A 23,750-nucleotide genomic window follows, 5' to 3' on the forward strand; every position below is an offset into this window, starting at 1 on the left:
GACTGAAACAAAAAGCCTAAATAAACCTAACTAACAGATTGGCTGCATTTGACATCAGATGTGTAGCTTTTGAAATGCTGATGTCTTTTTTTCAGCTACACATGTTAAAACTGAATGAAGAGGCATTGTCAGCTTTAATGTATATATGCAACAGCAATGAAGAGCAAGCAGCTGCTGTTGTGGTTCCCAGTTACCATAGTAATGCATTCCCATAGACATTTTCAAACTCATTTATAATAACGGTGCCTTTAGTAAACAAGAATGCAAAGTTGCTGATAACATTCATGAGGCTTCCTGTATTATGGATTTTAGATGTTTACAATAAAATAACTTCATTATCGATGAACAGTCCCCACTGAAGGAACATGATGAAGTAAATTATTATTTGAATCAGTTACTTCAGACAACTCCACAGAAGTCCAAGCCAATATCCAAACAATGATATATTACATTTGGTGCAATTTTACCAGGTTCACGCTTATACAAAATAATACAAAAAGAAGAATAAAGTTCACATGCCCACAATTTCCATGCCATGAAAATTCTGATTAGTATAATATAAAACAGTCTGATCACAGAGTGGTATACAGGAAGAAAGAAATAATCCAACCTAAACCTTCCCAGCAGATAAACCTGAAAATCCATGTTAAGCAATGATACTTCTAAATGAACAGATGTCAGGTGCTATATAATACACATAGAGCTAATTGAACAAAAAAATGTTACACATAAAAGGAGAAAAATTCTCCACTGAAAGTAGATATTATGGGTTTATGGTAAAATTCTTATACGGGTTTATGGGTTCTCATATGGGTTCATGTTAAAGTTCGAAAATGACAACAAATTATTTTCTTGAGAATCTCAAAATTTCCATCAGAAACAAAATAATTAGACTTCAGCCAAGGACATAAGCACTGTCACCCTGTTCTTACAACAATATAAAGAACATACTGCAAGAAATCAGCATAAAAATAGATGTTGACTTTAAAGGACAAAGACCATCCTTAATCTGTACTTGAAGATGTGAGGAAAGGAGAACTTGAAAATACTTTTGCAGCTTTTGATATTCAATTTCAGTAGAGTAACCAGGCACTGGTTACAAAGTAACCAGTAACAGTATCCGATTTATAATGATAAAGTGCATTTTCTAGTGTATTGGATGTGTATTCAGCTAAATAATATGTAATGTTGTTCAGCTGCTCAAAGGCTGTAAAAGGCAGCAATCAAAAGGAATAAGAAATTGAGGAAAAATGCCAGATTACTATAAGCAAAATCCTACAGAACCAGTATTTCTGTTACACTGTACTAAATACAGTACGTTATGTGCATAAAATTAAATACAATTAAAAGTGTTATGATTATTTATAAAATTGCCATCTTGTTGCTTTTTATTTTCATTTTTGCTTTCACTCTAAGCAATAATTAGTATTGTACACAATTAAAACTCCAATTTACTGCAATTTTTTATTGGAAAGACACTGCCTTCCACTCATAAGATTAACAGACTTTTAGGTGTTCCAGATGCACAATATTAATTTTATTTTGCCATCAGTAAGAACATAACAAACATAACAAACGAGATTTTCAATCTGCAGAAGGTGGAGCGCAGAACAGAAGTTGTGCTACACATCTTCAGAGAACTGCTAACAGTGTCCCCCTGAGTGTGATGGATGGCTGGTTGGACAGATCCTTCACACAGCCCAGCCACCTATCCAGATTCCTTCAGATATGTTCTACTTTCAGCTCGAGGATCAAATCTGAAAGATGTCTGAGGATATTGAATGTTTGTCCCAACCTGTGGCTGTGCCCCAAACATAAAAAGGGGAAAATATTCAAAAATCTCAGGCATGCCCACTGCAGCCCTCGCTGGGACACAGGCTTCAGAACTATGTGTATGCAGTCAGTCTGATGCAAGTGAACATAAATGAGTAAAGTTTGGGTTATAAAGGTGCAGAACTTGGAATTGTTCTTCCCAGCATGTCTTTCTGACCTGCCAGGCTAATAGGGACAAAGATCCCTATTTTGAAAGTGGCAAGATTGCGTGTGGGAATGAGTGTCTAGACAATTAAGAATAAAATATACTCCAAACTCTTTTGCAGTATCTGCAATGATTTTGAGATAGCTGCCATTTTGAACGGCTGCTTATTCTGTAGTTTGAAACAAGAGCTCAGAGTGAAGTGCCCTAGTAAGGGAGAGTCTGTTATCATACCTTTCAGTAGAGCTGCTGGATTATCTTTTCTTTCTAAACTGTTTAAATTCTGAGAGGTTGTTTGCTTTCTCATTATGGAGGCCTGGAGCTATTCAAGTCTTCTTTTGAATCAATATGCAGGATAATTTAACATTGTGTGGGATGTCTCTGCAGCTGTAGAGTCTGTGATCACCTCTTGATGTCTCTGAAAACAGGGGGAATATATTATGTCTGCTTGTATAAAAGGTCTACAAAAAACTCCAACCCACCACTGTTATGGGAGATGTATAAAATCCCCAAAAGGATGCAACAGTATTAGGTAATTGTTGGAATGGCCCTTCCCACCACACAGCAAACTGAGCCCCTGTTACTGTGCTATGGGCCAGCCCTTTGTGAGAACCTGCTGCACAGCAGAGAACATCGTGTGCACTGGCACTCCACTGCTGGCCTGTTTGCATCCCAGTCACTGCAAGCTTTTATGATTTATATTGCCATATATGATGAGATCTTCCCAGGAAAACTACTGTAGTTGGTTTTGAAGGCTAATCATAAGGTGGCAACTCTAGAAAGACAGAAAATGCATGCATTATACTGCATTATCTAGTTTATTTTACATTCCCCTGCTCTTTGAAATGGATCATTTACAAATCAAGCTTTTTAACACAAGATATACCTGTCATTCTTTCAGAATTAACCATTTTTACTGGGCTGGTCCCCCTCCTTTGCTTTATCTTTCCAACTCTGCCTCAACCTTTTCTTTCCACACATTTTAGTCTTCTAAATGGTTGCATTTTCCATTCCTTATTTTATTTCATTACCAAAATTTGTAAATCTGTGTAACCAAGTTAAAGACACATTGGAAGGCAGACTCCACCTTCCCTTATCCCTCACAAACAATTCCCATGGTCTCCAGTGGATGCCAGTGAAACCAGAAATAGCTACAGAACAAGTTTTCTGATCTGTTTAGAAACAGCGGATTTATTTGTTTATGAATTTGCAATGTCAAATGCTTTAAGAACATGACATTGTTGTTGAAAGAGCGTATTAAACTATTTAAATGATTCTTTGTACTTTAAAATGTTTTCATCTAGTAAAGATTAAAATATTCTGTTTGCATTCAGAAGGATCAAGCTGTTTCCCTATAAATGAGCAAATGAGAAAGCTTGAGAAATAAGCAATGCAGAAAATAAACATGAATTCAGTATATTTGTTTATATTTGGATTTGTTAGTGATTTAATAACATACAGCCTAGATATTGTTAGTGAAAAAACCCACTATCAACATGTAAAGACCAAACACGTTTAGCTAGTGAGTTTTGAGTTTCCATGCAGAAAAAATATCAGTTGATCTTTTAAGATCAATTATTATTTGGAATATGCTGTCAAGCAGTGCATCCCCTAATGAAGACTTAATTAAGGGAAATTATATATATTTATGTATGTAGTGATTTTGCCAGAAACCCACTGGTTTGTAGACCAGAATTTGTTGATGGAATGTTTTGACCCTACCAGCGGCATTTAACAAGGTATATTGAAACAGATACGGTCAGTGACAAAATCTCAGTAAAAGAAATACTTTAGACATAGAAGTGTCAAAACACAGTACATAGGGATATCAGTACACGCCAGGATGAAAAGACAAATGTATGTCAAATGCTCTAGATACTAAGCATCCAAATTTTTGTATAGTGCATATAAAATAACTGGAAATTATGCAGTCTGCTACACTTCTTTCGCAACGACCACATCACCACTGCACTTTTGGGACTGAACAGGTAATAAAGTGAATTACTTCTCACAGTATGAAGGCTGTCTTTTATTTGCGATAGAGTCAGACGAGATGAAGACTTTCACCCTTTTTCTTAGTCTCTGTTGTTCTGTGAAGTGTGAAGTTTTATAGAACGGTTCTTAGCCTAGGGCAGTGCCGGTGACTCGCAGGGACGCTGTGGAGGCAGCCTCAGCACGGTACATTGCTCGGCGCGGGGCTGGACGGTTCTTGCCCCGGAGTGGGGACAGGCCGAACCCATTTCGGAGGCTCAGGTGCTCCATTCGGCACGCACGAACTGCCCCATGCCAGCTCCGGGAGGACAGAACCCGTCCCGCGGTCCAGCGAGCCGGGCGGGGACGCGGCGGGACCCGTGAGGGCGGGCGGCGCGCGGCGGGAGGGACACGGGGGTGGCGGACCCCGCCGGGCAGCACGGCCGTCCCGGGCCGGCCTCGGGCAGGGCGCTTTAATCCCCGCGGGCACCGGGAGAGCGCTGCTGCGCCGGGGCGGGCACGGCGGGCAGACGCGGACGCACACAAACACAGCCGCACGCAACATGGCGGCAGCCCCGGCGGCCCCGCGCCCCCTCCCCGCCAGCGCCAGAGTCCGGCGGGGCCGGGGGCCGAGGGGCGGGAAGGGCGCCGCGCCCCGCCCCCCGCGCGCGCGGCGGCCCCGCCCCCGGGCCCGGGGTGGGCGGGGCCGCACGCGGCCGCGCCGCGTCACGCGCAGCCAACCGCTGGCGGCCGGCGGCGCTCGCGCTAGGCCCCGCCCCCGGGGCGTGTCCAGCGGCGGGCGGGGGTGGAGCCCCCGGGCGGGGGAGGAGCCCCCGGGCGGGGGGGGGGCCCGGCGGCGGCGGGAGCGGCGGCGGCGGCGGAGCCCGAGCCCCTCCCGGGGGCGGGGCCGCCCGGGCCCGCGCGCTGCAGGCGCCGCCCCCCCTCCCCTGCCCTCCCCCTCCCCGCCGGCCCCTCAGTAACTTGGCCGCCTTTTATCGGGCGGGCGGCGAGGCGGGGAGTTTATTGGAGCCGGAGCCGCGGCGCGGCCGGGGCGGGCAGCGAGCGCGGCGGAGGGCGGGGGGCCCGGCGCGGCCCGGGACGATGCTGCGGCTGGTGTCGCTGAAGTTGGGGCGGCTGTACCGCTACGTGAAGCTGGCGGTGCTGGGCAGCCTGGCGGCGGCGCTGGTGCTGAACACGCACTCGCTCCTGGCCTCGCTGCAGCGCAACGAGCTGTCGGAGCGGCGCTTTCTGCAGCTCAATAAGTGCCCGGCCTGCTGGGGCACCAGCTGGTGCCGCAAGTTCCTCAACGGGCAGCTGCGGCTGGAGAGCTGGGGCCGCCTGCGCCTGCTGGACTTCTTCAACGTGAAGAACGTGTACTTCGCGCGGTACGGGGAGCCCCGCGAGGGCTCCCGCCGCGTCGTGCTGAAGCGCCTGGGCTCGGCGCAGGAGCTCGCCGACATCGACACCAAGATCTGCCGCCGCGCCACCGGCAGGGGCCGCTGCGACCTGCTGCAGGCGCTGCCCGCCACCGAGTTCGCCAGCCTGAACGGCGACGTGCGGCTGCTCACCCCCGGCGCCGTGGAGGGCTGGTCCGACCTGGTGCACTGCCCCTCGCAGCGCCTGCTCGACCGCCTGGTGCGCCGCTACGCCGAGACCAAGGACTCGGGCAGCTTCCTGCTGCGCAACCTGAAGGACTCGGAGCGCATGCAGCTCCTCATCACCCTCGCCTTCAACCCCGAGCCGCTGGTGCTGCAGGTAAGCGCGGCGGGCGCTGCCCATCCCGGCGGGACCCTCTCCGGAATGGCCCCTCCTGCCCTCGCCGTGGGGCCGAGGGCTCCCGGCCGCTGGCCCCAAACCCCGCTGGACCGCGGGGCCGCCTGCGGCTCCGTGCCGCGCCTGAGTCTCCTGCAGAGGTGCCGGCGGGGCGGGCTGAGCAGAGGGTCCCCGGTCCCTGCCTCGGGGTAGGAGGCGTTCCTTTAGCTCACTCAGCCTCATCAGCTCTCCTTCTTTCCTCCCTCAAAGACCGCGTGTGTTTTCCCGATTTGCCGCCCTCCTCAGGGTTTTTTAGCTCCATCCCCATCCCGCTGTGCCGTCGGGTGCCGAGCGGCAGCCGCGGTCCCCCAGGAGCGTGCGGGTCAGTGCTGGAGGCTGATGCTCTCTGCTGCCTTGTGCCTTTCGCACAGGTCGGTGTCAGCGTGTTCCGCCGGTCACATATTCCCGGGCAGCAGTGGGTGCCCGTGATTCATTTCTTAGGGTCTAGTTTAAGAGGCAGTGCGTAGAGACTGTGCTTGCGATGCTGTTGTGCTTTCCGTGTCAGAAACTGACTCATGTGCTATGTCATGTTCTTAATGCGAACTAAATATAGTTAGTGCTGGTAGAAATTAGAGATAGGTATTTGTAGCCTGAAAATAGACGGACAGATAAATGAACAGTGTTCTCTTTTCAGCGATTACATGTTTTGTAGTCTTTAATTAGGGGGACGGGTTATGTGCACACACCTGAAATTTGTGCTTTAATATATTATGTAAATTTTTAGATGAAATATGCTTAGGAACTTTCTGTTCTGTGGTGCCGCTCAGTTGTTTCTATCCTATATCTGTTCAGATGGGGAGCTTTGCGTTTTGGTTTTTGACATTATCAAGGGAACTCCCAAGTGTGCCTTTAGCATTTAGGTTTGGAATCAGAACTGTTTTGTCTAACTACTGAACTGTCCTTGCATTTATCCAATGTATGATTAAAATAATATTTGCAAATATGTTTTGAAAACATTACCTCATGATTACTCTTAACATCTGCTGTTTCCCTAATGAGAGGCCAAGAAATGCTCAAAAAGCAGTGCTGCAGGCTTTACCCTCCAGAAAGTTCACCTACTGACTAATTTCTAGAAAATCAATTTATGAACTTTATTACAGTTAGGTTTTTTGGTAGTATGCCTTCTGCCCTTCAGTCTCTTCATGTACAGCTCTCTTTAGTTTTGTTTTCAAAGTGTGTTTCCAGTTTGCTTCTCAGCAGACTTGAGGGTACAGCAAGTCTCACATTTTACTGTGAAGTTCCTCCTGAGCACAGTGAGAAAGGAAACTCTGCTTAAGTAAGAAAATCAAAACTGCTTCGCTCTTCTGAGTATATTCAGAAACTCTTTGAGGAGTGATTTGCTTTGGTTGCCTTTCATACAGCCTACTTTTTTGGTTTTGAACAGTGGTTCCAACATACTGAGTGTAGACCTCGATGGCCAGAGAACAGCTGTTTCTTCATAATTCTTTACAGGCAAAGGATATGGCACAATTGTGGCATTGACAGTAGTGGGCTGGATCATAAATGGTGGGCAGTGGGTTGATTAGGAGCCTTGATTCCTCTCAGCTTCTTCATGAGCTGTAGATGAGTCCTGAGACTGTCAAGCAAATCTGTTGAAGAGAAGAAAATCTTGTGTGGACTTGAGCACTCTGCTCAACATTTATCTTAACAAGGGTGCAGCTGAGAGTAGAGCTAGTCAGATTTGTGGGAAGTGAGGCAGCCTTCAGCAGTTCAGAGAGAAGTAAAGCAAGTCTGTTAAGTCTGTTGCCTTTTTACGGATCAAAAGTGTTTCATAGAGTTGTGTAAATTTTGATGTTTTGGCATATCTTGGACAATATTTCTGGGGGGTTTCAGGCCAGCTTTGTGTGCTTAAACACTCCTAGTGGTTTCTCCAGAAGAGTGTTAATTTGGTGTTGGGTACTCAAGGTTTGAAGACTTTCCCTCAATTAGGAATGAAATATGTAAAGTACATGAATCTATATGATCTCTTCCCATTCCATAGTACTCCAGGTTTAGTCTCCATCTGAGAAACTGGAATGGGTAATTCTGTGTTCTGCAGCTCTTGCAACAGCAACATGCCAGACACTCTGAGAGGTGGTTACTTTCTAGAATTGATAATTGACTACTTCGAAGGTTGTTTGTGTTTGTACATAACATTTGTAAAACATTTTATCCTATAGTTTGTGCAGTATAGATGAAGGCAAGTAGTGCTATGGGAATGAAGCTTGTAGGCTGGTTTTAAAAATCAGATGCTTCCAAGAAAAGAAACCTGCATGATGTTGTATGAAGAATCAGATTTTAATTTAAAATAAGGCAATCAATAAATTGATACATTTAACTAATGCTGTCTGTCACCAAGCGGGCACAAGGGAAAATATTACTTGTTTTTGCCTCAAGCCTTTCATGGAACACTACAGTGACTGACTCTGTTGTTCATAACAGTGAAGATGATGTCTAAACTCTTGGTATACAGTGCATGCAAGTTCTGTGTTGCTTCATTGTGTTACAGACAAATGTAAACAGGCAATTTAATAGAAATTCAAAGCTTGGTCTTTGAATTATAGTAGAAAATTCACTGTAGCTGTCTACAAGAGTCAGCAATTTGTGGATTGTGAGGCTTTTCATCTGAGGCTGGGATTTTAGCTTGAAGCCTCTGAGGAGTATGGATTGTTCCTGAAGTGGTGTTGCTTATGAACTGCATTGTCACAAGTGATTTACAGCTTCTGCTGTGGGAATTTTCCAGGTGGGGCTTTAACTCATAGCATGATATTACTGTTCAGGGACTTGTATCAAAAGTGTAACACTGCACAGTTCAGGACAGACTACATGTTGTAATCCTAACTTTTATAACTTTCTTGTTAGCTTTCTTTGTTTGCACTTATTTATTGTGTAGGTGTACTCAGGGAAGAACTCGGCCTCTTTTGCTGTTTTAATTTGTTAAGCAAATGGAATGACAGCTGCAGTATTGGTCAAGTACACTTTAGATATTTTTTGGGTATTAAAATACTAATTTTTCTTCTGTAGAATCTTGCTAAACTGCTCACTAATTAAATACTCTCACAATTTTCATCTGAATTCACATTTGAACCAAAGAACTTGTATGCTAAAGATTTAATTTCTGATAGGTCTGGGATTTTTTCATCTCCCTTCCTAATAATTGTTTTCTGCAATAAAGATGAATACTTTTTAGTAAAAGAAGGTCAGATTTGTAATCAAAATGCTACATTTAAACCAGTATTTCATATAGGCTTGAACAGCTTATTTGGACAAAAGCAACAACCTTACTTGCTGCTTGTTTCTACTCATTCAATGATAAACAGAATGTTTTATATGGAAATCACCTGGAGTATAGGATCTATGTGTGGCATCCTATTCCAAACTGAATATGATGGTGTGCGTCAAACACTTGCAAAGATAGGTTGGCTGAAGTTGCCTCAGGAAGAAACAGAAAAATTGAAAAAATTATGTGGATTAGAGACTGAGTGTAGTGTGACTGTTCACTCTTTGCCGAATTCATAGAACCATTATGGATGTAAGCAGGTTTATCCTTGTCTCGTGACTTTCTATAAACCACCCAGTTTCTAGTTTGTCTTGTAAAATACATGTAGTGGAGAAAGTTTTTGAAATATTTTCAACAGTGATATCTGTTTAAATAGTGGATGTTATTCAACTTTATCAAGTAACTTGGTTAATTTTTATCTTCACTTGCAAGTTGGAACATAAGCTTACTGGTAGTAGAACTGAAAGGTGTAATGCCTCATTTTTCATAGAGCTCCTGCACTGATCCCTGTGAGCCTCCAGATTTCCTCTTCGGAGCGCTGTGCCCGTGTCCTGGCAGTGTGGATGATTGTTCCTGAGCTGCTGCTGTGGTGCCACTGTAGCTGTGCTGTGAGCCCCGGTGTGCAGCCACGCAGTGTCTGACACATTCTGCCACTGGCAAAGTGTTACCTTCTCTACTTAAACATGAAAAATCAACAATGCCCCAAATCCTTGTTCTCGGAGTTGGGGGAAGTACAATGTGGCTCAAGACTGCTGAAATAAGAAATTGTTTATTGATAAGAAAGCTGTTTTTCAGCAAGGTGGCTGTATTTTTCCTAAGACCTTACACTTAACCTGAAAAGACAGTTTACATCTGTACTGGCAAAACCAAAATACAGGATTTATAAATTGTTTTGGCAAAAGTGCATCTAGAGCTGGTCTTGTAACCCTCAGTCTTGCCTTTGTGTTGGCTGTGTTGTTGCTTTACAGTATTGCCAGGTGCCATATGGAAATGCCAGCTGTGTTTGCTTTGTTTTCAGGGGTGTGGTTTAACCCCAGCTGGGAACTCAGCCCCACGCAGCTCCCTCCCTTCACACTGGGATGGGGGAGAGAACTGGGAAAGCAGAAGTGAGAAAACTTGTGGGTTGAGAGCAAGGCAGTTTAGTAAGGAGAGCAAAGCTAAACAAGAGATTCATTCAGCAATTCCCATAGGAGGCAGGTGCTCAGCCATTGCAGGGCTCCATCACAGGGAATGGTGACTTGGAAAGACAAATGCTGTCACTCTGGATGTGTGTCCCCCCTCCTTTCTTCTCCTTCCCCCAGCCTCACATGCTGATCAGGATGCCATATGGAATGGAATGTCCCTTGGATCAGCTGGGGTCAGCTGTCCTGGCTGTGTCCCCTCCCAGCTTCTTGTGACCCCCATTCCCCGGGCTGCTGGGTGTGGAGCAGAAAAAGCCTTGGCTCTGCTCAGCAATAACTGAAACATCCCCGAGTTAGCAATGCCATTTCCTGCACAAATCCAAAACACAGACCCATACCAGCTACTGTGGGAAAAATTAGACTGGCACACAAAGTAAATTTGGAATTTGCACATATACTTTGCAATTAAAAGAAAGTGCTTGCATGTAATGAAGATTTTTTTCAAAATATAGAAGGTATCTATCAATTAAATCCAGAGTGCATTATGCAACTTTGTCTCGAGCTGTAGCTTTTAACAACCTGTTTAAATGAACATTCGTGAAAGAATGATGGTGAACATTTGTGTCTTGTATGTAAATTACAAGTCTCAAGGACTTTTATTTCTCTAAGAGAAATGCCAATCTCAGTGTGCCAAATAGCAGTATTTCTGCATTTTTAATAGACTGTAAATCATTGCCCCTCCCTCAGATACGGTTTTAGCTTTCTAAATGCTTAAGCTTAATGACTTTATTTTTCTCACAACTTCTGATCATTCTTATTCCTTGTGGGGAAAAAGCAAAACAAAACAAACCCAACATCTGTATCTCTATTCCTGGTGTAATTACTCTGCATGAACAGTCTGTTGCCACATAACCTAAAATTCTTCTGGTTTCTCTACATGTCATTGTTGGGCTTTCTGTTTAGTTTTGTTATGGGAAGAACAATAGTTGACATCTGGTAAACATATATTAAAACTTTAACTGATCAATTTGAAACAATTTCTTGCACAAAATTCACTCAAAGTAGCAATTTAGCCAAATGTTCCAGAGACTCTTTTTGCTGATCCATACGTAAGTAAATGGGCAAATTCCTCTTTTCTATTTTTTTTTTTGTACACACTCTTCTAATCATAAGTTATTTTCTGTAGTTCTAAAGAACTTGGTAGAATGTAGAATGCCAAGTTAGTTTCAATACTTTGTACCCTTTAAAATGTCTTCATTATTGAATTTGGTGTTTCTGTTCCATAATTCTAATGCCATAAACCAAGCAGTGGATTTAAGGTGGTATCTGCACTACCTGACATGTCTTTGGCTGGACTTGTGTTATTTAAGTCCTGGCTCATACAGATACTAGGATTTTAACAGACTGAATTTCCATTATGAACCTTTCTAAAAGGGACGAAAGATTGTTTCTTTGTTGAATTAAAATTGAGTGGCCTCATGTTACAAGAATATTCTACTAATGTGGTTGTATTGAAAACTGAAGAATTCATTTTTTGCAGTGACATATGACTGTACATATTAGACCAGAACTGGCTTGTACTTGTCATGTTAACTGTCATGTTTAATTATGTTCCCTAAGTTATCAAAACTATTTTCATCTTTCTTTCATGGTGAAAGTTCCCTAGAGTGAAAACATGTAGGGTGAATTAAAAGGGATATTTTAAAATAGTCTAGAATTTCTTGAAGTTATTGTGGGGTATGTATTATGATGAATGGCTGGCTGAATTTAAAGGCTGCTAGGAAGTCACTATACAGACTTAAACATAAATTCTTTTGAGAGGTTATCACTCTTCCAGTTTCCAGTAGCAGAAAAAAATTTTTTCACTCTACATTAGAAACATTGCAATACCAATGTTCTGGTATATCAGATGTATGGGGGAGTTGTGGTTAACCTCCCTGAATTAAGTAATTGAGGCTTTGTTTTAGACTCCAATTTTGCAAAGTAACTTTAAAAATAAGGCCGTCTCTGCTAGGACTCCTTTATAGTGACATATTCCAGGCTCATTACTGATGAGAAGTAAATACACAATGATTATTTGCATCTTTTGCAACTTTAATCTGAAAGAAACTTCTATGAACTACAAACCAATTTGAACAGGTGACAACCAATAATGATATTAAATTTGGTTTACTATGGCTCTTGAGTTTAATCATTGTTCATTAATTTATTTGGAAAAGTGGCATATGTCTGCTGGCGTTTTGAAATACAGCTTTTACAGCTGAAGTGTTCATCTTAATGGCTGAGTATTTAGAGTTTGTTTTTTTTTTTTTTGTCCTATAGTGTGTCAAGCCAGGTGTGAACCTCTTGTTGGCATTAATTGTATGTAGTAACTAGTTGCAATGTAGTCAAACTTGAACAACAGTCAAATAAACTAAAAAACCATGGTTTCAATAGGAACACCAATATCTGGAGTACTTGGTGAAATCCACTTGCCGCTGTGTGCATAGGCTATATGTGTATAATTTCTGTGGGAATTTAAATAAATGTCAAATCCTGTAGTGTTTAGCTGTAATTACTTGGTTTTCATTGTACTCACTAGCATTCAGAAAAACATTTGAATATGTATCTTCCAGAATGCAGATCAGTTCCTGACAAAAGGAGGCATCTGTGCTTTGTAACTCCTTTGATCCAAAAACCATCATGGTAAAATCTGCTCTCCGTCTCTTCATGGTTCCAGAGCTTTGCTTATTTGCCTTGGTGATTAATACAAGTGCTACTTGTGCTTACACTGCAGAATCAGCATACTCTGAGAGAAAACTCATTTTCCTTTTGAGGATGAGCATGTTGAGTTCTCCTTGCCCCACCTGTTGGTGCCTGCGGTTCAGCGGGGCGATTCAGTGAAGGTATCATTTTTCAGTGAGGGGGTCATTTTCCATTAAGTTCCTCAGTGTCCTTTGGAGACAAGTCTCCGCTCTGTTTGTGTTTGTTTTTTAAAATTTCTTCACATGTAAGATGCAGCTCTTTGTTTGGGCAGGTTTTGTCCGAGGTGTTTTTTCTGAGCTGGAACTCACTTTATGCAAACACTGGAGGTGGCAAATAGAGCATCTTCTGGAACAGTTTTGAAAATGAAAAGCATGGTTTTTAACAACAGAAGTGTCAGTTTTTACTTAAACTAGTTTGGATTTTTGGTCTTGATTATGAGGATGAATTACATGCTTCATTATGATAAACTAATATTCTTTTAAATGCTTAATTCAAAGGGGCTTTGTGTTCCTGCAGAATACAATAGGCCTTACCAGCTTCAAGCTGGTGAATCTTCACTGCCTGATCTAGTTCACAGCTCTGAACAAAAAGCACTGGCACATTTGTGTATAATCTCAGGTTTAGACAGATGGAAGTGAGGAAGACAAATGCACTGATAGTGTGTTTTGTGCTTCAGTGAAGTGATGAGTTCACTCTGTTAATTCTTAATATTTATTCTGAGACTGCACTGTATATTTTAAAGGTATAAATGCAGTATTATTGTTTCAGGAACAGCATGTGCATTGTTCCTTTGGCAGGGTTTGTTTAGGTTTCTAAGCCTTGCTTAGAGAGATAGCTTGGAGCTACACTAGTTAGAGCAAGGAAAATGTGTTTTGGGGGTATGTCACTGGGAATGGAGGTAGCAGAAGCTTTTGGCATCTTTACTGTTTTCCATCTTTCTGTTAGAAGATATACATATTTCTCTGAATACAGAAAGATAATAATGAGGGGAATCATACTAAGCTCTCTGTTTTTAGATTTTCATATGCATTACTTTATTTTAAAACATATAAAAAAGTCTAATTTTCTGTGGCTTCTCTGGCATTTGTATGTACGTTCAGAGATAAAATGTGAGTGCATCAGAATCAGATTCTTTTGTCAAACAGCTGTTTCTGGTTTTGAACAAGAGCTTAGTTTTTAATTTGATTGTCAAATGCAGGTTTTTAAGTCTGAAAAGAGCATATTCAAGTACAAAATATCTAATTAAATATGCAGACTACTAAAATAAAACATAAAGTTATGCATTATTCCCCAGAAATCAGATTTTTGATAATGATGTAAGATACTTTCTAAATGCAACTTGTTCATGGAATACATGTTCATTAATCATATAAATTTGTTTTCATTTCTTGCTGGCTTTCAAAATTTTAATACATGAATAAAAAAATCCTCGTCAAGTTAGCTGCAGTTTCCTCTTAGAAAACAGCTTTCAAGATAGAATAGTACCAAAAGTTTTAAACTGCTGCTTGCAAATAAAAGAGATCTGCACTTCAATTAATATTCTTGTCAAATTCACCAAGTGAATATAAAAACTACTGAATGAGGCACTTGTACATATTTTTATCCCCTTCTTCCGCTACTGACTTGGGTAATGAAGTGTAGATGTGGCTCTTACATGCCAGTTGGAAGGGAGCCAAAGCAGAGATGTTGTTTGTACATGTGCAGACCTTGGCAGGATTCCCCGCTCTCCTGTTGTCAAAAGATGTTTTTATTGCCACAGCGTTATAAATATATCTGTTACAGCATGGCATGCAGATATTCTACTTGTAACATGAAGGTGTGCACTTCTAAATAAACCTGACTGCTCCTAGAATTTCTTGTCTGCAGTGCAGGAAGCATAATAGATGTCTTTAGGAGATGAGTGACTAACTCTGTACTTTGAAAATCAGTTTAATCCATTACATAAATCCCTGCTGCTGCTGAAAAGGAGAAGTCCTCTTAGCTTCTTCCCTGTTCTGCACCCAGCTGTGGAGGCCTTCTCTTTTCCTCTCAGCAGTGCATCTTAGCATGGGGTGTGGTGTGGTATGGATCAGGCTCTGATCCCAGGGAGCACTAGCCTGGCAAGTACCAGCCTTCCTTTCCTAATGATGTGCACGGGATTGAAATTAGTGTGCTTGGTGGGTTGGGAGGGAGGGATACCTTTGCTTCCAGTGGTAGCACATTCCTTGCCAGGTTCAACTGTTTATGGTTGAACTTGTGTTTGAAAAGGGAGGCAAAGTCATAAGCAGGGCAAGATTGGAACATAGAAAAGGAGAACTGTGGAAAAGGAGCAGGGTGGTCCAAAGTAATATTTAAATAAAAATATTTAAGCATCATTGAATTGAGTGCTGATCAAATGCAGCGATATGAAAATGTCATGCAGAGTTGGTGAAATTAGTTAAGCTTGTGTTTATCAGGAAATGTAATCAGATAACTTTTCCCCAATTTAGAGAGGTTTGTATGATGTAGATTAAACAGATAATTTCATTTGATGGACAACAGCTATTTGCTTCTTGTTTTGTTTTGGTCCAGGATTGAATACAGTCATAGTAAATGCACATAAAATACCTCTTTAGTGATATTTACTGATGCCACAGCTATGTTTCTGTTATATAGTCTGTTCAGAATAACTAAGGAAGACTGAATTAGCACATACTTCATTTGTTGGAAGGTTAACCACAAAACAAGTGAAAAAAAATCCCCAAACCCTCTTAACTGTGGAATGTCACACTTGACCTGAACTGGTGGCGATTTGGCTGTACTTCTACTTTCATTAATTGCCCTGAATCCTGCAGGTAAATAAGCCTGCAGGCTGGATAATGTCTTCCCTTTTGCATGGTAGATGCAGTTACTGAGAGAGATTTAGTTCTGCTGAGTTACACGGTATCACAGCTTGAAAATACCATACTGCTCTCAAACCTGTCAAATTAGTTTGTATTACGCTCAGGATTTATCACAATCCGTTTTTCTTATGTGAATAGAGTTGAAGTTTGGACATGTAGATGTGTCAAAAACTTTGAACCTATTCTGTTATCCATATGGCTCTGATGTCCTTTTGCCCAGCCAAGAAAAGTGGTTCTTTGTGGTGGTAAACATGGTTGCTTACCCAGAAATTGTCTTCTAAGATTTGCCACCTTAGAGGGTAGCTTCATGGCTTTTGCTATAGAAACAGCAAACATTGTAAATTATGTATATTAGTTGTGATTTTTGTTTCTTCAGGTGTACTACATAGACCAAGTTGGTTATGTGATGCACCTCTTCTCTGCTTGGCCTTGTAGTTCAGATGTGTTTTACATGGTGTGTTTCCTTCCAGTCTCTTTCCCCAGGTGACAGTGTTTTCTGTCATTGTGGATTCCAGAAGGTACAAGGCTTTCATTCATCCTGAAACCCACCATGCGGGTCATGCCAGCTGTGGTGAAACCTTTGCCATGTCATTACTGCAGAATGGCTCATGAGTGGTGTCTGATGACACCACAGCAAGGCAGAACACTAGGAAGGAGCATGGGCACCTGGTGGTATCTCCTGATAGTTAAAAGTGGTGTACATCACAGTAATAGAGTGCTAACTTCTCTAAATTTGGGGTTTCTTAAATCAGTGCTTTGGTGGTTTCTTCCTGTTGCATTCCTCCATAGTTTAGAGGGTACCTTTTAAGTGCTTGTCTGTTCATATTCAAGTCTTAGGGCACGTTCAACACAACTGAATTAGGAAAACCATGCTGGTGTGTTTTGGGTTTTTTTGTAATTTCTTGTAGTGTGCCATTTCTATTCAGTGTAATAGGTTAACTTCCAAGAAAGGTACTGGTGGAGACAGATTTTACTGAACATTGATAAAAATGTTCTGTGGCTGTGTGTAATAAGCACACAGTATATATGTATTTGTTAATCAAGAGATAGACTGTTAAGGTATGCTAGAAAATTAAGCAACCTCAAAGGAATCCCATCAACTGGGAAAATGGAAGGGGTGGTGGTGGAGAGAAGAAGGTGCCACTTTGTAGAGATTTTTTTTCTTTAGGTTGTTAAAAGAACTGGTTTTAATTAAAAGATCAAATGCAACATTTGATGGGAAATATACTTGCATTACTACAACAGATGTGTAATAAAACACCAAGAGAAAAAGATGGTTTGTGAAATTGTGTGTGCAAATACATGTGAGTGTATGTGTACAGATGGAAAGCTAGATATGGGTTATGTATCATTTCAGATCATCCAACTTTTTCCCTGCATTAGTCCAGCAAGGCCTCTTGGTCACAGAAATACATTTTGTATTGTTTTTCCTTTCCCCTCAAATGTTAGAAATATATGGGTTATTGTGTTGATGGTTATTTGCAGCTTTCTCTTCTAAGTTTTATTGAAAAGCCTTTTAAAATCTAAGTTGTTTTGTATTAATTAAACATTTATTTTTTTATATACAGAGTTTTCCATCTGACGAGGGTTGGCCATTTGCAAAGTACTTGGGAGCATGTGGGAGAATGGTGGCTGTCAACTATGTGGGAGAAGAGCTGTGGAGTTACTTCAATGCACCATGGGAGAAACGAGTGGATCTGGCCTGGCAATTAATGGAAATAGCTGAGCAGCTGACAAATAATGACTTTGAATTTGCACTCTACCTCCTTGATGTCAGCTTCGACAACTTTGCAGTGGGACCAAGAGATGGGAAAGTTATCATTGTAGATGCAGAAAACGTTCTGGTAGCAGACAAAAGGTTAATCAGACAGAGTAAGTGTCTTCTTTCACTCACCTCATGTGTCACTTCTTTCTCTGCAATATTTAAAGTATGTGTGGTCGCTAAATACATTTCATGAACTGTTGAGCATACCTGGATGCTTTTGAGTACTGTAAACGTGCATAAAGGCAGAGGTGGGGGTGGGAGGAGAGGGTGTTGTCACTGGGTGTGTTTGGACAGGTGGAGGGACAGATAGACAGAAAAGCAGCCTGGCTGTCTTGTTCACCTCAGCTAAGAGAAAAAAGTTTTCTTTTGTCTTTTCCAAGCACCTGTGTCACAATGGAAGTCTTGGAATTCTACTTTCTGTGAATGACAAACAGCATTAGTGCCTGCTTTGCCTTAGTCCCATAGCCTGACTTTGCTTCCCATTGGTTCTCTGTAATGATGGAACTGAAGGAATGGGTAATTCTAGTGCTGTTTCCAAATTAATTTTCTTTCTGTCAATTGTAAAAGCTTAAAGCAGTGGCAGCAGGAGAGGTGTTTGACAAAGTGGCATCACATAGGTTTATATTCTTTTTGAGCTTATAAACTTACAAGACCTAAAGACTGGAGACATGGAACATGAAACTGGATTCTGCAGAAGTTCATGGCAACAGGCCAAGTGATTCCAGTTTGCTTCGGGTGAATGGATTATTTTAAGCTTTGCAAATAGGCTTCATATGTTTTGCTGTGGAATTAACTTTTAGATTGGGTTTTTCTATCCACACACTTTTCTACAAGGAAGTGTATTTTGGGGTTGTGTGGTTTTTTTTATTAGATTTATTTTATGTTCTCAAGCAGCTTTGATTAAAACTGTGTGAGCCTACCAAGGAAACCTTTTAATATATTGAATATCCAGTACATTTAATGTAGAACCCTTTCCTTCTTTTCCTTTCTCTTCCATTCCTTTCCTTCCCTCTTAAAATAATATTACTGAAGGCTTTCATTTTTGGAGCCTGTCTGAATGGCTCAGGCAGAAAGATGTCCAGATGAGCTCTGAAAATGCTGATACGTACGTGCAATAGGAGCGAGTAGCTCCTTGCAGAGGCTGAATGCTGCAAGTGTCACATCTGTTGTCCAAGTCAGGGTTTTGGTGTGATTTATGATCTAACAATCAAGAACACAGAAAACAAAAGAGGACATGAGAAAATTCTTTGTATAAACCTGTGTCATGCTTGATGTTTAATACGGGTTTCATGCATCTTTGGGAAGGTTCCATGAGACAGTCTCTGTCCAGATTGATCAATATGCCTGTTCAGATACTTCGATATGTACCTTCTGTCCAGTTGCACTGTACAATAATACCTAATTGTGCTCTGTTTGGGATGTCATATTTGAGTTTTCTGAAGCCCTTTTTTCCCATTCTCCTTTGCTGGCTTTTTTTCCCACATTGACTTTGCTTTTAATTCTGCAGATCTTACATCATGTTTTTTATAGTTTCAGCTGTCATCCTTCAGTACTCTTTCTTTTCCTAAACTAACTCTCAGTGTGCTGTGAATAAGAAGACAATAGTCAGCTCTGCCAAGCATAGATTAATTTTTCTTTGTACCACACACTACTAAGAGACATCTGCAAAACTCTGGGACTCCATGATAAGGACCTGTTCTTGAAGCTGGCAGTAGTCTGGAGGCATAAGATGAAAGTTTTCTAAAAAAGTAGTAAGAACTCGGAGAGCTCACACTTAGTAACCTTTTAAGTGTTATTAGTGCATGAGGTATTTTATGTAAATCAGGTTTTGAGTTAAAGCTGTGACAAGGAGAAGGGTATAAATGTGTATAAATGCTGTTTGCCTTGTTGAATTTACTTTTTTCAAAGATTATAAGTAATACATCTGCTTTTTTATATTTTCTGGTTACTGCTGTGTCAAAAGTAAGCTGGCAGATAAAGTTTCAAAAGTTCATAGCAATTACTTTGCAATGTTGTTTTAGTCTTTGGTAGACCACTTGCTAGCAGTAGTTTCCAGGGCAACTGGAGAATCCAAATCTATGTTGCTAAAATAAATCATGTTGCTTGTTTGCTTTTCTCTCAGCTTTGGCTCTGGATTGTTCTCTTGTACTTACTCATGCTACATTTTTTCCTCTGGGTATGTGTGAATGTAGGTTTCATGTCTTTACTGTGCTGATTTTTTCCCTGCCCTCTCTTTGCTATCTATTTTGCCCTCTTTCTTTCTTCCCCTTATTTTTTGTTTTGCCAGGACCATTTCAGCTGAACGATGTATCAGGCTGTCAGAGGAAGTCTTAGGCTCCAGCATTTCTGGGTTTATCTAAACAAAACTGGTTTTTAGTTTAAATATTACCAGTTTGCTGTGTTTTGAGCTGCTGATTGTATTCAGACACACATAGGCTCTTTGCTCCCCTCTCTCACTTGTTTTACTGTCTCCTTGCATTTCACAGATAAACCTGAGAACTGGGACGTGTGGTACGAAAGCAAGTTTGATGACTGTGATAAAGAAGCTTGTCTGTCCTTCTCTAAAGAGATTCTTTGTGCTCGTGTCACTGTGGACCACAACTATTATGCCATTTGTCAGAACCTTTTGTCCAGACATGCCACGTGGCGGGGCACCTCGGGGGGGCTCCTGCACGACCCCCCAGCTGAGATTGCCAAAGAGGGGCGCCTGGAGGCCCTGCTGGATGAGTGTGCCAACCCAAAGAAGAGATACGGCCGATTCCAGGCTGCCAAGGAACTCCGGGAATACCTTGCACAACTCAGTAACAATGTGAGGTAGTCCACAGTGAAATTCTTCTGCAGCACTAGCTAATACACTATTGCAAAGACATGTAGAAAACAGAAGCTTTGGACTCTTCTGTTAAAAAGAGAGAATAAAAAACCCTAGTTTATCAGTTTTCTAGATACTGTAAAAATAGAATTTTATGGTGTTATAATGTTCCTTTGCAAACAAACAAGGTACTTACTAAATTAAAACTTGAGCTACTATTGACTGTTCTCCCTAACTGTTTAAAAGGGAGTGGGTCACAAAAGACTGTGATAGCTTAATTGACAGCTTGTGTGTCAAAGGGTACTTTACCTGAAATTGCATTAGTGTCACAGTTTTGTGAAACTGATGTTCTTACTTGGAAAGTCAAGTTAGACTGGTGGCCTGTTTTAAAGGCCTTTTTCATGACATCATTGTCTCATTTTTGTGTTTGTTTAAACACCTTGAAGTGGCATATACATCCAGGTAAACCTAGCTGTCTGCATTGTTTCAAACTGAACGGGCTTTCATCTTAATGCTGTGCAGAACATTCTTACTGTGAGTGCAGGATTCCTGAGTTTACTGTCTAATTTTAGGGGGTTTTACACTGTATTTTACTATGCTTAGACATTGTGGTTTGTTTTTTTAAGATCATCATAAGCCCAAATCTCACTTGAACTAACATTCATTTAATGTCTTCTGTGGTTATGCCATTGGAAATATCACTTAATGTAACTATTGTACAAAATTTACCCTTCGTGCCAGTATATGCACATGGCTGTTTAACAGGAAATCATGGTATGAGTAAACTCTTACTTTTAACAGAGAGAATTTGAAAATTGGAAAGACACAATAAAAAGATCTGTGTTAATTTAAATTGGGGATAGAAGATTGACTAAAAATAAAAAAATCACTAATCTGGTGTAGTTTAAGTATAAGCCAAAGAAAATGGTTTATTTACTAGTTTTTGAACATGCAGTAAACAAAGAATGCTATACTGTTGTGAAACTAATAATTTTCAAAATTCAGATTTTGATGGTCCTTGGTTGCTTTCTGAAGAACTTTTGAAACTGTGTACTTATGCTAGAGAAAACTCTAATTTGAATAATATCAAGTTGGCAGTTTGTTTTACATTCTTCCTAAGAGTGTTGAATGGAATTTTCTGAATATTCATGTTTTAGTTTACCAGTAAGTTGTACTCACTCTAGGTACCTTTTCTTGAATGAAGTTTAACTATTCCCAGTACAGGTTTGTGTAAATATGGAATTGTTCTCATAAATCACAGTTTTTATAAAAGCCTCAGTTACTGCTACAAAAACTCACTTGAAAGCTTGCTCCTCAATTTTTGGTTTTGCTTTTTGTTTTTACAACTACTATGCTTAATTTCCCTGAAATCTTGTTCATACAAAGATGCTCTTAGGAAATGTGTGCATATTACTTCTGGTAACAGTAATGAAGGAGACTAATATTTCTTAAATGTGTGTATAAAACACTATTTTGTACAAGCTAAACTTAACTCTGAGCGAGGTAACGTGTGCTGCTTCCAAGAGCAGAGCTGCTCTGCCTCCTGTACTGCATTGGAGCCTGATGGAAATTGTTCTGCAGGTGTGGAAAATGGCAAACTCACTGACTTGCCCTCCTTTCTCAAAGCTCAGAGGGGGCCACACAGAGATGCAGAGTGCTCTTTGATTTCTTAGGTCACTGTATTTGGAGGACATGGTTTAATGATGAACATGGTGGTGGTGTTGGGTTGCTGGTTGGACTTGATGATCTGAAAGGTCTTTTCCAACTTTAAAGAGTCTATGATTAATGATATTTTGGAATTGGAAATTCTCACTCTTAGGTTATAATTGCCTCTGTAGTCTTAATTTGTTCCCAGTCCCTTGTCTTGTTTTCTGAAGTTAGAATGCCCAGTGCAGCTTTTAATTTTAATTCCTCCCCTCATTTGAACAGTTTTATGTGCTTGTTCTGGCACAAGCTGTTGGAGAACATTCGTGTTACTTTTCTTCATAAAATCCACTTATTTGAAGAAAACAGAATAACCCTCAGACTAGGTACTACTGATGCCTTAAGTTTTAGCTTTCATATTTTCCAGATTCTGTACTGCATTAGTATATAACTCTGAACTTCATATAAAGTGTTAGCAAGTGCTCTTCACAGCTGAGTAAGACAAAACAATCCTTTTCCAGCCCGAGAGCCAAGGATACCATTGCAGCTTCAGGCTCAAAAAGTGCAAACAACAGGGAGTTGAGGAGAGCAGTCTGGGAGGATGGGTCTTCATACCCTGAAGCTGTAATTGGACAATTAACCCCAATATGGAAATGGATCAAAACCAAGTGTGAAAACTCTTGGCCTGGTGTCCATGTTGGGTAGAGCCACTTGAACTGCCTAAGGTGTATCCTTTAAAGGCCTTTTAATAAATCTCTACTTCATTCCTTTAACACTAGCCTCTGTTCTAGGTAGCCTCTCAAGGCATCACTACCACCCTACCATAAAAGCCTTGATTTACCACTCCAGTTGATTTTTAATCATCTACCACATTTCCCAAAGAGAGAGTGGACTGTGATTGTTAAAGTTGTAAAAGAAACAAACACTGCCAGTTTTGGTTACTACTTGACACAGTTCTGTAACTGTCAGACTGTTCTCTTAGATTTTGTTTGGGGTTTAGTCCCTCCGGAAGCAAGTTACTAAAGCCACTTATAAAAGGAACTTGGAAGTTAAAGGAAAATAAACCCCAAAACCCCCCACTGCAACAAAAACACTACAGGGAAAACATTGTGGAGAGCAATAAATCTTGTTCCATTTGCACCTGTCAGATATTTATTGTACAATAACAATTTATATTTTTAGTCATTGCCCATTATTATTGAACATGGTGAAATATTTTTGAATGAGATGTTTGGGGTTTGTATGTGCATTAAAATTGTCCTTTTGTACTGTAAGTTACTGTTTGTTTGGAATACTTTATCAAAACTGTCTCCCTGTGCCTTTATATTACAAAAAAGTTGTTTCTGCAACTTCTAATGATATTAATAAAGAATACTTTAAGAACCTCATCTCAGCTATTCATTTTGAGATCATAAGTCTTTCAAGATTGTCATAATCTAGGATGCATTAAAATATACATAGAACATAGTTTTGGTAGTGTACCATCATCAGAAGTGACAGATGGGAACCTTTTTCCCATCCTTCTTTCTAGTCTGATCCAAAGGCTGAAGCATCTGTCAGGACTCTTGGTGTCACCTCCTTGCAGGCAGAGCCTTTGGTGGCCTGGCTCCTTCTGCCCCTGCCCTGAGGAGCCTTGGCTGGATGCAGAAGGGCCCTGTGGCTCTGCAGAGGGACGGGTGATGGCAGGGACAGGGCAGGGGCTGTTTTGGCAGCAGGTGAGTCTGGTTGTCCTGCTGAAAGTAAGAGGAAGTACCTGTGTTGTGTGGCTGGAAATCAAGGCAGGTTTTA

The 23,750-nt window shown here is 41.1% G+C and overlaps 1 protein-coding gene across 2 annotated transcripts; it reads left to right on the forward strand.

Moving 5' to 3' along the window:
- Positions 1-4,990: 4,990 nt before the first annotated feature.
- DIPK2A (divergent protein kinase domain 2A) lies at positions 4,991-23,350 on the forward strand. Of its 2 annotated transcripts, none has more exons than XM_021536915.2 (3): positions 4,991-5,701; positions 17,313-17,616; positions 19,996-23,350. In XM_021536915.2, the coding sequence occupies exons 1-3, from the start codon at positions 5,048-5,050 to the stop codon at positions 20,325-20,327; spliced, it is 1,290 nt and encodes a 429-aa protein (XP_021392590.1). In that variant the 5' UTR covers positions 4,991-5,047; the 3' UTR covers positions 20,328-23,350. The 2 variants fall into 2 exon arrangements, with proteins under 2 accessions (XP_021392590.1, XP_031361504.1); XM_031505644.2 differs by lacking the exon at positions 4,991-5,701 and adding an exon at positions 5,992-6,129.
- The last annotated feature ends 400 nt before the right edge of the window (positions 23,351-23,750 follow it).

This window comes from Lonchura striata, chromosome 10 (assembly GCF_046129695.1).
Source record: "Lonchura striata isolate bLonStr1 chromosome 10, bLonStr1.mat, whole genome shotgun sequence".
Classification (NCBI taxonomy): domain Eukaryota; kingdom Metazoa; phylum Chordata; class Aves; order Passeriformes; family Estrildidae; genus Lonchura; species Lonchura striata.